The 14,737-nt window shown below is 41.2% G+C and overlaps 1 protein-coding gene across 1 annotated transcript in view; it reads right to left on the reverse strand.

Annotated features, from left to right (window-relative positions):
• Window positions 1-14,737, reverse strand: part of NCAM2 (neural cell adhesion molecule 2) — a 536,258-nt gene that overhangs the window by 51,323 nt on the left and 470,198 nt on the right. Inside the window, exon 15 of the mRNA XM_039520366.1 lies at window positions 10,567-10,747. Within this exon, the coding sequence (XP_039376300.1) occupies window positions 10,567-10,747 (181 nt within the window). The remainder of the gene's footprint in view (window positions 1-10,566; window positions 10,748-14,737) is intronic.

Raw genomic sequence — 14,737 nt, forward strand, 5'->3', positions numbered from 1 at the left:
CACTGGTAACCAGTGCACAAAACCAAATGCACAAGCCAAAGTAGTTCCCTCTGAAAGGGACAAGGTACTGGAAGTTGGGTCCAAACCTCGGCCTCGTGGTCGTGTAGAATCCCGTACAGTCGTTTCTCTCTCAACTCAATATATAGTCACTATTTTAGTTTATGTCAGTTGTTTACCTCTCTATTGACAGCTGTTCATATGTCTGGGACAAGGATGGGTCTCCCTTCTGTTCCCCTATGAAATCCCTGTTCAAGTGGTCTTGAGTTAGCTGGTCCTGCTGGTCCCTCAGGGGTCCCCTCTCCTGGATCTTCATGCACTTCTGCAAGACCAGTTCCATGATCCAGCCTTCTCTGACATTGGTCACCTCCCACAGTCACCTCCCACAGTCAAATCATTCTCCTGCACTTGCATTCACAGCCTCAGACCACTGGGTAGTCCAGAGACACCAACCCCCACAACACAGAGAGTTTTGGTGTGGTTTCCCAAGATAAGCTGTAACTTCTTAGTGGGGTATGGGTGCATGTCTCTGTGTATACAGTGAAGGAAAATAGTGGCAGTTAACATCCCAATGACCTCAGCCAGCTTTTCCCTTATGAGGGCCTGTCTGTATTTTGAATCTATTAAGCCTATCACTTCAGACCCATAGACCCTCAGTGGTCTACCATCTTGTCTGGACCCTTCTTGCAGGCTCTTTCGGGGCAGCTGTCCAGGCTTGCCCTTAGCTACAATCCATGAAGGGGTAGTAGTGTTGAAAATGACTATGCTGCCCACACTTGAAACAACTGCCTGCCTGCAGGGCCACTGTCTTTCCTCACTATATTGGGGATGCCACCTTAGCTTCCATACTCCCGGGCTCGCTCTTGGGTGCCATAAGGAAGGCATCTGCTAGCTGAGGTCCAGTAACACCATCCCTTGGGTCTCTTCATACTGCTCTGTCCCTCCTTAGCATGTGTCATGGCCTGTGGTTGTTCCTTGCAACACGGCCCATTAGTGGGGAGTCCTGGCTTCATGCATATATCCCTCCCCTTGGAATTACTTTCCTGGCATAATCCCTCTGTAGCAGTGAGTGCAGGTCTGTTTATCTATGCCTGACATTGTGCTGTGCTGAAGAGACTTCCTTTTAAGCTCCTCCTCCAACTGAAGCAAGCCCAGCAGGCCTGTCAGGGTGGGGCTTCCTGGACCCAGAGTTGTTCCTGTCCCCCTGTCTCTCCACTGCAGGGTTTATCCAGCCCATCCCAGGCACAGAATATAATTTTTCAATTTTGAGAGCTTTTCTTATCTTTAGTGATGTGTAGTTCTTCTGGCTCCATAGGTATCTGGATGCCTATATTTCAAAAAGTGACTAGAGATACAGAGTACTGAAATTTTCAGTGTTTTGTCTGAGACACCAAAAAGGGTGGGGACTTAGCACTTTCTGAAAATCAAGCCTCTTTACAAATGTCTCAAGTCAGGAACCCAAAACGGTGCACTTAAAATCATTTGCAAGTTTTGACAACCTAGAGTCTGAGTATTCTTTATCTTGTTTAGTTAATGTTCAGATTTAAAGGCCCTTTATTTAGTGAGGAGTTAGTGAGGAGTTAGTAGGCTATTATGGTTTGTTATCAGACATTTGGTTCACCTCAAAAAGGAGATTAGTAACCCTGAATGCAAAGTTCTTATTACATAATGTGTTTTCATTATTGTGATTAGATATCATTGTGATCACATTACTATGTATTTTTTTCTCTATGGACTTACCTGGAGTTTGATTATGCCATGCTCACTCAAAGTGAGTAATATTTTATCATGTAAATATCCCCATTGCAACCAATGGAATGATGTAGTAAAATACTACTCGATGTGAGTAAGAATGATGGAATCTGGCTCACAGAAATCAATGATACTACTCACCATATAAAGTGCTACTCTATGTGATTAAAGTAGGCAGAATTGTGATCTTCCTGACTGTAGCGGGCCGGTGTGGCTCCCCTCCTCCCCGGATAGGGTTGAGCCCCGGACACAGGAAGAGGTGGGGTTACAGAATGGTAAGCCCACCCCTCAAAGGGTCAGGCAGCGACCCGGAAGGATAAAAGCCAGCCCATCCAGCTCATTCGGGCCCCAGCCACCACGGGGAGCAGACCTGCCTGAGGGAGCTCCTGACGGGGAAGCCGCTGGAGCCCAGAGCCCTTGCCCGGACTGGCCGGAGATACCCCTGACCCGCTACTGGGAAGACCTGCCGGAGCTTCCCTGCGCCACCTATGACGAGGAGCCGCTAGGAACCTCCCCACCACCGTGCTGCTACCCTGAGGAACCCCTGGAGCAGGATTGGCCGGACTTCCCCGAGGACCTACCCGATCTACCCCCCAGCCCGGGTTGTGAGGAACCCATGCAGTGGGACTTCCCGGGACCAGACGCCGTGGACCAGGTAGGACCAGAGGGGGATATTGGAAGTGGCCCGGGGGCAGCCGACCTCAGTCAGGCTGCTGACCAGATAGAGCCCATGTCAGTGTGTTGCGGTCAGGATCCCCACTGACCGTCAGCGGCAACGACCGCTGTCTTGGGCCCCGGGCCGGGACACAGTGGAGTGGGTGGGCCTGTGTCCCCCCTGCCACCCCACTCACGGGTGGCAGTTATCCCCCTCACCAGACTGCTCAGCCTGCTACCAGAGGCCTGAGCTCCCTTATTGTTTGCTGCTCAGCCTGCTGCAAGAGGCCTGAGCTCTCCTTGTACTGTTTGCCGCCCAGCCCCTGCACCAGAGGGCCTGGGCCTTTCCTAGACTGTTGATACTGTTTGCAGCTCAGCCTTGCAGCAAAAGGCCTGAGCCCCAACTGACTCTGTCTTTGTCACCTAGCCTTAAAAGGACAGGACAGAGCCCCCGTGAGACCAGCGGGCCCGTGTGGCTCCCCTCCTCCCCTCAGAGGGTTGAGCCCCGGACCCACCTGTTACACTGACAGACAAACCTCAAGATGCTTGGCGATTTGGTGTGATTAAACAACTAAACAAGTGGCCTCTCCGAACCTTTGGGGTCTATGCAGGGGCGGCTCCAGGCACCAGCGCAGCAAGCCATGAGGTCCACCGGTCCCACGGCTTCAGTGGTAATTCGGCAGCGGGTACGCCACCGAAGGCTGCCTGATGGCCATGCTTGGGGCGGCAAAATACATAGAGCCGCCCCTGGTCTATGTGCAGGAAATCTGTTAATACTAGCACTATATGTGATATTCCAACATTTCTGCTTTCAGACTTGGACGAACAGAAGGAAAGACGCACAGAAATGAAAATAACAGAGAAAACTTTTTCATAGATCAAAAAATGTTAATTTCAGTTTCAGGTGGCTTTTCACTTTATTGAAACTAGTCACTCCACTCCTCATCTAACTTTCTCACTGTACAGGGATAGGGAAGATATAGGTTTATTTTCATTATTTCTCTATTGTTTTCCATTACTGTAATCTTCACATAATTTAACATTGTCATGAGCCACAATATGGAAAGAATTTAATTCTTTTGGTAAGGATGTGCAGGCCTTTTTTGACATTTCTCTCAAATGTCCTACTTTCTCTGGCAGTGAGTGTGGCAATACTAATAGTGTGAGGTTGTTTGTAAATTTGTCTCTCCTCTAGAGTCACATCAAGTGCTGTTCTGTTAAAGTCTGTTAATGATTTCTAGCCTCCCCCGTATAAAACCACTAGAGTTTCCTCAGGGAATACACTGAGAGCTTGCCATTTCATTGAGAACAATATGTAAATCCTGTCTGCAACTAGATAATATTCTTATTCAACATATTTTTAGTATTCTTTGTAGGATTCCCTTAAATGCAAAACAAGGCATGATTGCTATGGCTATTACATCACTGTTTTGAGGGGGTTGTTAACTTAAATACATTTCTTGATGCCACTTTGGATAAGCATTTCTCTAAGAATACAATATTGATTGGATTCTTAGCTGTGGATTGTATACTCATAGCATAAATCAGGTATGAATTCATCTAGCTCTTTAAGGTCTCACTGTCCTCTATACCAGTGGTTCCCAAACTTGTTCCGCCACTTGTGCAGGGAAAGCCCCTGGTGGGCCAGGCCGGTTTGTTTACCTGCCGCGTCCGCAGGTTCAGCTGATCGCCACTCCCACTGGCCACGGATTGCTGTTCCAGGCCAATGGGAGCTGCTGGAAGCAGCACGGGCCTAGGCACGAACTGGTTGCCGCTTCCAACAGCTCCCATTGGCCTGGAACAGTGAACCGCGGCCAGCGGGAGCCGCGATCAGCTGAACCTGTGGCCATCGCAGGTAAACAACCCGACCTGGCCTGCCAGGGGCTTTCCCTGCACAAGTGGCGGAACAAGTTTGGAAGTCACTGCTCTACACTATTCTGCTCCCCTTCAGCTGTCTTCTGATTGTGGTTGACAAAAGACGCTTTTGACTGGAAATGCACCAATGTTGCTATTTCTATCTCTCTGCTTCTCCAGTGGACTACAGATTTGTTTAGGATTATGCTTTGCACCCTTTGTATGTGTGTGCCATGTTCTCTGAAAGATTCTCAGGGACCTGGTGCACGTTTTTAGAGTAACTAGTTTTTTCCTAACCTTCTGACTTTGGGATCAACTCATCTATCAAACTACTGATAATTGGTTTTAGGTAATTTGGTAAAGCTGTGGAGTTTGTTCTGCCTTGTATTAGATGCACCAATATGGATGGCTGCTTACAGATTTACTGTTTCAGAGAGCATTGATATCTTCAATGCTTCCTTTATGATGAATTGTCTTTTGTTCTTTCTTCTAGGTATGACTGAAGAGAAATGAGTAAGGGCTGAAAAGGCCTTCATGGATGCACTGGAGAATCTTTCTATCTTGGAAATATCACCCAAGGGTTCTAATTAACACTGGAGCACCTTAATTCAATTGAGGCCTCCATGTGAGACACTAGCTAGTTCAGGGTGCTTTGTAGGCCTCTGACCTGAAACAGATTCTCAGGCCCAGTGTCCAGAAAAGTTGCAGCCTTGAAACTAGGACTGATGAAGTGAGGTTGAAGTTATTGGCACTAAAAAAAATAATCAAACATAGCATATGCACAATTTTCAATGAGTTTTAACTGTCTGGGAAGTTTACAAATTCTGTATGATCGCATTATTAAGATCATAATGGACAAAGAAAGGTCAGGTTCAGGGCACTAAATTTCATACGTGACCCATTTTAAAATTAATATTTACTCAAACTGGTTAACAGATTAACTTTTAAATTTTCAGATAATTTATTCTACGTTCAAAGAGTAGGTACTGTAATTTTGAGGAAGATACTCTATTCTTCATAGGTAACAAAGTAGTTGAATCCCTGCTTCAAATGCAAATCTCAATTCAACCATGGAGCCACGACCAGCATCTCCACAATATATGACATACATTTTTCTTAGAGATTAAGGAACAATTGTCTTCCTGTGCAATACAATACTATGTTCCAGATGGCACTAAGGCACAGGCAGTTGGTTTGGGGGAATAGGCAGGTCTAAAAACCTTTGAGAATTATGGGAGTTCCCACCTGTCTTGGGCTAGAAGCATGAAACCTAAGTGTAGAAATCCAGCCAAATGGGGTTGAATTACAGGTAAATAATTTATTTTTCTCTCCTCAAACATTTTGAACTGGCTGACACCAATGCACCATGCTCCATTTAAATAAATTCTTAGTAAAACATTAACAATGTGGCATCTGGGAACAAAATATACATCAGCAATCATAACTAAAGGCTTCTTAAATTTCAGCTTTCTTTATAAAATCAGCATTATATGAAGCAGGGCCGGCTCTAGACCCCAGCGCGCCAAGCGTGTGCTTGGGGAGGCATGCCACGGGGGGCGATCTGCCTGTCGCCGGGAGGGCAGCAGGCAGCTCCGGTGGACCTCCCGCAGGCACGTCTGCAGGAGGTCCACCGGAGCCGCGGGACCGGCGACTGCCAGAGCACCCCCCGCGGCATGCCGCCGTGCTTGGGGCGGCGAAATTGCTAGAGCTGCCCCTGATATGAAGAGAGATCTAATTTGTTATAACAAAAATTGATGATGTGCATATCTGTAGGCTTACATGCAATGGTCAGAATTTTTTAGAAAATTGCCCTCCAAAAGATCATTGTGCTCATTCTGGGGAGAAAAAATAATGGTTGAAGACATCCTGTTAAAATATTTATGCATTAAAAAAATTCCATTCAAATTGAAATACTATAGGATTCTACTGTCCTTTTACTGGTGTTATAAGCAGGCAGCTATTACTTGATAGCTACAAGTAAGGACTCTTATTCTTAGCTAATGCTGTCACTGATATCCTTTACAGCTTAGTTCCATGGGAAGGGATGGGCGGGGCAAAACACATAAGTATTTAAAAACTTATTAATTTATTTTTACTGATGAAACATACATTTCCCTGGAAACAAGAATAAGAACTGGAAGCCAGCAGCTGACATTGATACTACTTAGCTGAATGTATTGCTTAAAAAGTGGTCCCATTCTGAAAATCGCATAGTTTCATTCAACAGAGCTCCTTCCTCAGTGTATCTTGAGTTACACATGCTCATTATTGACTAAAGTAAGTTTTTACTACTTTTTGGTTGCTGGCAGCACTGAAGACCCAATACAATTCAGAAAGGCTGAACTGGATTCTGTTCCTTCATGTTAATTATCTACAGAATTGTTTAATAGGATTTAGCTACTGGACCACAGGAGCAAACCCAGTGAGGGCAATGTGTTTGCATGTAGATCACTGAGCACATAATTGAAAAAAATGGGGTTAAATGCATATAGCTGAGGGCCTAACGTGGCCTGAAAAATATTTGTTACTGGCAATGATATAGAAAGAGATAGGACTGTAGCATGGTTTTCATGGAGGCAGATTAAGGCCTGTAACTGGGAACCTAGAAGAAAGGCCAGGAGGGTAACTAAATCAGGTAGGCATCACTGGAGAATGGAAATCCTCCCATGAACACTGTCAACTTCCTTGGCAAAAAAATAAGACAGATGTTTAAATGAACTGAGTAAAACAAAATAAAAAACAACCTACCATTTTTTTTATTTTGAATATTTTCTTCCCCCAAAATCACCTTCTTGGGCTTTTCTGTAGGTTGAGTCCCTGCATGACATTACATTTGTGACTTTTGACACTGTGGTGTTAAATGGAAGGAGTGATTTAAAATCTGCTAGAAATCTGCAGAGAAGGCTTTAATGGATATGAGAAGTTCCCAGGATTGTCAGCATCCACTTGGGGGAATTATTTCTGTGATTTTTTTGATGTTTTATTAAGAGTTTTAAACTACATCTGAAGCAGAAAACCTCAAGACCCGCTTATCTGCGGGGCCAGAAAAGTGCCAACACAAATGTCTTGGACTCAGATGGAAAAAGGGGCTATTATATTCATATTGACTTCCTAACTCTGTTAATATAAAAAAATCTGTTGCATCAATAGAAAAATACGTTGTAATACATTCCCTTCGAGATGAACCTTTAGATCTCATAAAGCTGTCATTTCTAGTCAATACTGATGATATAAAGTATCTGTTTGGCATGATGAACACTGACATCTTAGCTGCTATTGGGCACAGTGTGAAAATCAGAGAAAATATCACATATTAAATAGATTTTCCATCTTTGCCCATCACTAAATGACTTTGGTCAGGATGAGTGAAGGTGCTTTAGCACAACTGACAGCCATTTGTTCAAAAGGGTAAGCAAGATGCTCAACACTGACAGCAAAGGTCATTCTGTTTGTGGGAACTGCACAGAGATTGTGACTGTTCCAAGGCTGTTAATACAGCACATCAACATTGGGGGTAGCATTTAAAATAAAACTTACTCCTGAAACTGGTACAGTAAAAAAATTGATACATAAAAAAAAAAGCTGACAAAGCTGCCAGTCATTTTTCTCCTAGATGTGAGCAGATCCACTGAAGTTAAAGATTATTCATCTGCTTGAAGTTAAGAATGCATGTAAGTTTGTGTAGGGATCAGGGTTGAAGTTCCAAAACGTTGCTTTACTGTTAGTGTCACAGGGATTAAAAACAAAACACACACACACCCGACACACATTTCAAAACTAGGTAGCACCTTGTACTGGAGGATGGGGTCCCAGATAGCTACAGTGAATGCTTTATAGAGTTTGAGAATCTTCTGGCAATATATATTCAGATAATATAAAAAAGGTTCTACAGAATTCCTATAGGATGTTAATTTCACACCCATTTTATGCTTTGCAAAAGTAGTTGTCAAGGAAACTAATTAGTTGCATAATCATAACTGAAGTAATTACCCATATCTAAAGGACTATATGCTACATGTTCAAATAGTTGCCAAAGCATGTGCATAAAATGAAAAATGCTCCATCTCCATTTAGATGTTGGTTACCTGAATTGCCTTTTATACACAAGTATAGAGCTTTGTTACCACACGTGCAGGTATTTTGTGTTTGCGTCAGCTGTTGCAATTATTTATTATTTTAAACAATTATAAACAATTGTAAATGGGTAAGCTTATGTGTCATTAGATATATCTATATCTAAGAAGCATTAAGATGAAACTTTCATACTGTTAAACAATTCCAAATATATCAAACATATAAAGGAAATTGGTTTGCCTTTCTTCTGTTTTTCACAAGGTTTGATCACATTTTCTACTTGCAAAAGTTTTTTCTTTGAGATGAAAGCTTTTTCGTAGAGTCATATGAGCAAGGCCAGAAGGGACTATTGTGATCGTCTAGTCTGACCTTCTGCATAGAACTTCCCCAAAATAATTGCTAGAGCAAATCTTTTTTCCTTACAGCCCACATCTCCTTCTCTGTTTTGTCCTGAGGTGAAATCCTAATGCTTAACTGTGACACCACAATGTTTCTGTGGCAAACAGATTGATGGCATAAGGCATCCCCTTTCACTGCAGGATCAAACAGAAGTAGATTAAACTGTGAAGGAACTGAGGCCCTGTCAAGACCCAAACAAATTTCCACCAATTTATACCGACCAAGGGCACAAACCAACACCCTGCTTACACCAGGGCTTGATTTGATCCTAAACTATTCTTACTAAGTTATGTGACATGCTTCTTAACTGTATATACATTCCAGAAATAGCACTTTTAATAACAATGGATCATTTCTGATAATATGGGAAAAGCCATTCACATAGATGCCTAAGACACTTCTCTTGAAAATATGTTTTCTAAAAAAATCCACTAACAATGTAGCAGATTGATTGTTTTTTAGCAGCTGATAAGATAACAGGAGAAAAAAAATTGTTAATTATTTGAAATATTTCCAGTGATACATCAAGTGTATAGGTCATTTGGAATCAACACTAGTGAAACCCGAGCTGTTCGTACAGTCAGACTCCATAGAAAATACACATATTTATATGGTATTACTTTTCTCCATTTTCCATTGGCCTTGATATATATTTGGCAAGTTTTAAATTTTAGTGTAATACATTATCTGTATAATTTATATCATACATAAAACCTCTGTGAAAATTAGATGCTGCAACAGTTTAGCACTTGATTTTTAAATTTAAATGTTACTGCCATAACCTGAACTAAAACCTTGAAAACTCATAGTTCTAAAATTAAGATGTGTTTTAGTTATAGCAGATCAGAAAACATCTGAAAATCCTAAAAACTACTTTCTGTCCATTGCGTAAATTAAATGAATCAAATTAGACTGTTGCTGAAAATGGGAATCGGTAAGTTGTGCCTCAAATTTCAGTCTGAAATATTTTTTTAAAGGTTACATTTTAACCCTCAAGAAGTTAATAACTGAAACACCACTAGCCCTGAACTACTGTGTATTTTTGCTTTTTAAAAACTGTTAACACCAAATTACATAAGCACATATGCACGTGAGCAACTTTATTTATAGGAATAGTCACGTTTGAAGAGTTGGAACTTTAGAACTTTATACACTAAGTTCCTTAAAGAGGAACTAAAAAGATTAAATCAAAACAGCCCTATTTAAAGCCTTGATCTTGCAAGGTGCTGAATATGCAACCTGCCCAAGCAGAGCCCTTAAAACCATGCTTAATTTGAAGCATGAGTAGTGCCATTGACTTGGCCTGAACCTCAGGATACCAACACATGAAAAGATTTACAACAGACAACATAAACCATTAAAAAAAAAAACTTACAAGGATACAGCAAGTGCATTTCTGAATAACAGTCTCTCTTATTAACTGCCAGTAACTGAATTTGAGGTTCTGTTTCTTCTGCAATTATGGATGACTTTACTAACACCAACAGTAGCAAAAGGAAAGGAACTTTGACTGAAAGTCATTTCGGGCAGGGACCGTCTTTTTGTTGTGTGTGTACAATGCATAGCAAAATGGGGTCCTGGCCCATGACTAGGGATCCTAGGCCCTACAGTAATATAAATAACAACAACAATCTCCTCCAGTTTAGAGGTTATAAATTCAACCTGTGCTGACAATAAAGAGTACTGGGATGTCAAGTCTAGGCAGTTAAAAAGGTTTTCAATTCTCAATAAGCTTAATTTCAGAGATTGCAGCAATAACCAAAGAGCACACATGTTAAATACTATCAGCAGAAAACAACCAGTTCAATATTAGACTATATTTTAAAATTAACTTACCAGTAATAATGTTGGGCTTTGGTGGCATGCTGAACTCATACAATGTTGGTTCAGAATAACCCAGTCTATTGGCAGCAGTAATTTGCACTTCATAACCCATGGTCCATTGCAGATGCTCTAAGATTATGTGGTCTCTGCTACCCTGTACTTTTTTCTCTAGCCACTGGTCTTCCTTATCTTTCTGTAAAGATGCAAATATTAGTTTAAATAATCACAAATTCATATACTAAAGCCAAAATTGTTAAGGTTGCATAACCTCAATTAAGCCCCAAATCTTTTTCAAAGGTTATGAGTTCTCACAGTCCATTTTGCCTTCAATATGAGTCGTAGGTAATCAGCTCCTCTGAAATTAGGACATTTTTTTAATTTGGTCAATAAATATAGGTTTAAGAATACATCATTAGGCACCTGAGTTTGAAAATTTTGTTATAAATTTGTATTTTGTACAAGTACTGATGCCCATTTCAAAGCACAGAAGAATCACAAGTTATATGTTCTTGTAAAGGTACAAAACTGTTTCATTTAGAATAAACAAAATTTCAATGATTTTTATTATAATCAATTTTTAAAAGAAAATTCCCAATATAAACAAAGTTGACCAGTTACCAAATGCAATAAATAAATGCTCATAAAAACATAGTTGTGACTGCATCTGTCCTTAGTCTCCGTGCAGAACTCTGAACAATGATGGAAATTCAGTGGTCCTATGTTAACACTGAAGCAAACAGCATATCCCACTCAAGTAGCTTATGAACTCATTTATAACATCCTGTAGGATATATTGTATCATATACAGTATATTTGATAGTTTTCTGAATTCAAACCTTTCATGGTTATTAACTTTCACATGGAGCATCTAATTTAATTACATGTAATTAAATAATCATTTAAAACTGCCTTATTTTTATTGAAGCTAAACATGTATGTAAAGTCCTCATCAGTGACTTATTTGACAGAAATTATATTATGTTTAAAAGATAGATATATAAACATATTATTTTGAGATCTTAAGGTACACACATAAAAAATAAAAAAAATATATATAAACCCATTGTATTGGTATATTTTACGCAGCACTAGAAGTGGTGCCCAAAGTTACAAGGAGCCAGTGGGGCTGAGGTAGAAATGAACTGGCTGGGCAAGGAGAGTGAGACTGGAAACAAAGAGTTGGGTGGGATCAGTGGGATCAAATGAGGAGCTGAGTATAGCGGCAGGAGAGATTAAGACAAGGAGACTTGGATCGTATGCTGGGAGAGGGACCAGATGAAGAGTATAGGGAGCCAGAAGACTGGGGCTAGTTGGGCAAGAAAACTAGGACAAGGAGCCTGAGAATGATACTGAAATGATGAGTTTTGGGGGGAGGGGAGGGAGACTAGGACTGGGAGCAAGAGAGGAGGAAAGACTGGGACCCAGATAGGGAGCCCAGAGATGGACTGAGATTAGTTACAGAAGGTGATTGGGACTCGGACAAGGTGGTGGGGAGAGAGTTAAGATTGGGACATGGATGTATTTGGAGGGTAGGGGCAGACTGAGTTAGGCTTGGGAGAAAAGGGACAGAAGTGTCTGAGTCCAGTAAAGCATCTCCAGAACCTGAAATAGAACTCAACTTTCCTGAAGCCCAACTATCTGCTGATGTCAGCTGATATCTGTGAAACACACTGGCAACATTTGTCCTAATCCCCAGTTAATCACTGTTCTACACACAGAGTGACAAACTACACTGCTTTAATTACTCCATTAGTGAAGTGGCAGGGGATCTGTCTGGTGGATCTAAAGTTTCAAACCCTGCCAATGAATGATGTGAGAGTCAATATGACACTATGTGTTAGCATTTCTGTTTTTTAGTGGTTGTTTTAAAAAAAAACTAGGAAATTACACCCAATAAACTATGTTAAAATAATGTTATGACTGCAAAGTTAAGCCCTGAAAAGTCAAAAAAATAGCATTATATATAGTATGTTATATGTTCAAAGCTCCTAATGACTTGCAGATGTGTGTGCTCAGCACTTCTGAAAGTCAGACACCAGGGTCTCAGGGTGGGTACCCAGAAAAAAGGGAAAATGCATTTAGTTACCATCTATAAAAAGTTTGGTTTAAGTGACTTGCCCAGCATCACACAGACACCCTGTGGCAGAGGCAGGGATAGAATACAATTCCCAGGGCTGCATTCAACTTCCTTAACCAGAACACCATCCTTTCTCTTCTTGCAATCCCCTACCTCATTCACTACACACCTTCCAATTTCTGCAACAAATGAGGCAGAAGTCCTACAAGCAACAGCCTCTTTCACTACAGAACCCTCATCCATACCCAGAACAGGTCCATCATGTGAACTGAATGAGGCTGGGGTCCTGTGGAAAAATAGCATGTGATTATGTAGTTAAAGACTGTAAAATAATATATATATACACACAGAGGGGCTGAATTAAGATTCACAGGCAATCTTAATTCTGGCATTTCCTATCTTTTGAGTGTTTGACTTTGTAACCTTAACATTTTTAACATAGTTTTTGTATGTAATACATAATGAAATTTTGGTGATCTTAGTGTATAGCTATAGAAATCACAGCACGTTATGTTCGTATATGCTTATAGAATTATTATATTTTATATATATATTGCATATATATATAATATATATTATATTTTATATATATATTGCATATATATAATATATATATTATATATTATATATATATTATATATATGCAAGTGCATGGGCTGTAGGTCTTTTTCCTAAAGTCTATATCTGTGCTCTATGGTAACATGATCCATGCTCTGTGGAGCTCATTTCAAAATTGAATAAGTACATGAATAAGCACAAGGGCTAAGGGCCAAATCCTGTCTCTACTCTCTAAAGCCCATGTAGCAGCAGAAACCCAGATATAAAGGCATTGCAATGGGATATCCACCCCACACAAGGCATGGGAGGTTAAGTGAGGTTAATTATCTTGATAGGCTGCAACTGAGGAAGAACAAGGCAGAGCAGGTTAAGTGGGGTTAATTAACTTGATAGTCTACAACTGAGGAAGAACCAGGGATTTTTAAGATCACCGAAGATAGAACCCAGCTGAGTAGATAGGGCTGGTATAAAGCCAGGAAGTTGTCAGCAGAAAGGCATTGTAGGGAAAGTAGGCTGCAATCATCCCCTGAGAATAAAGAGGTGTGTCTGTGCTACAGAGTTCAGTAGTCCGCAGTTACTTCCTGTGATTAGGGAGTCTGGGTCAGTAAACTCAGAGGAGGTCCAGAATATCAAGAAGAATGTTGCAAGCAGTCCAGGAAAGTAGCAGAAGGAGCTGGCAGACCACAGTTACCAGATATAGGGTCCCTGGACTTGAGCACGCAGTAGTAGGCAGGCCCGGATTCCCCTACCAGCCACTAGAAAAGCAGCAATGGACCTGGCCGTGGACTGGAGGGCTGACTGGAAAGGCAATTGGGCTGCTGATCCAGTGGGACTTTGATACCCTGAAAGGGGAGGACTATAGTGACCTGGCCAAAGGGCTGTGTCACAAAGAAGGAGCACCCTGAGTCTCAGAGAAACAGAGAGACCACAGGGCGAGGAAAAAGGCATCAGACCTAAGTGCAGCAAATCCCCAGATGTGGTCACAAGGATGCACCCTAGTAGTGAGTGTACCCTGTGACAGGTATATTCTTTCCAAAAGAAGAAATCCAAAGACTGAACTCAAGGACATTATGTGAGAAAAATTTAGCAGTATGTTGCTAATACAAATTTGAAACAATTAGAATAAAGGCAAAATTGGGAGAGTGAGCTGCCTGGGATTCCATCAAGCTTTGCTACCTCATCTTTCCCTCAACACAGATACACCCTGTGTTCAGAGCCCACCAGTGGCATCTTATGTAAACAGATAAAAAGAAGAGTAGAAAATTCCTTCACTATCACTGATATCTCATATGAATTTTCAAGAGTCCTTTATTCACGATAGTACTGAGCAATATGCTCAGGCTAATTTATTTGCTAGAGTGTGTGTGCATGTATGTGGGAAACCCACTTACTGTTTCTATAAATCTCCCTGTTTATGCTAAGCCCTTTTAATTGATTACTTTAGAAGCAGAAAAACAGAACCATAAAGAAAGATTTCTACCTCATTAGGCTTTTCTTGTTATTATAATGCTAATTATTATTTATAGAATGCTGTACACAGTGCTTTAC

This window comes from Mauremys reevesii, linkage group 1 (genome assembly GCF_016161935.1).
Source record: "Mauremys reevesii isolate NIE-2019 linkage group 1, ASM1616193v1, whole genome shotgun sequence".
Classification (NCBI taxonomy): Eukaryota; Metazoa; Chordata; order Testudines; family Geoemydidae; genus Mauremys; species Mauremys reevesii.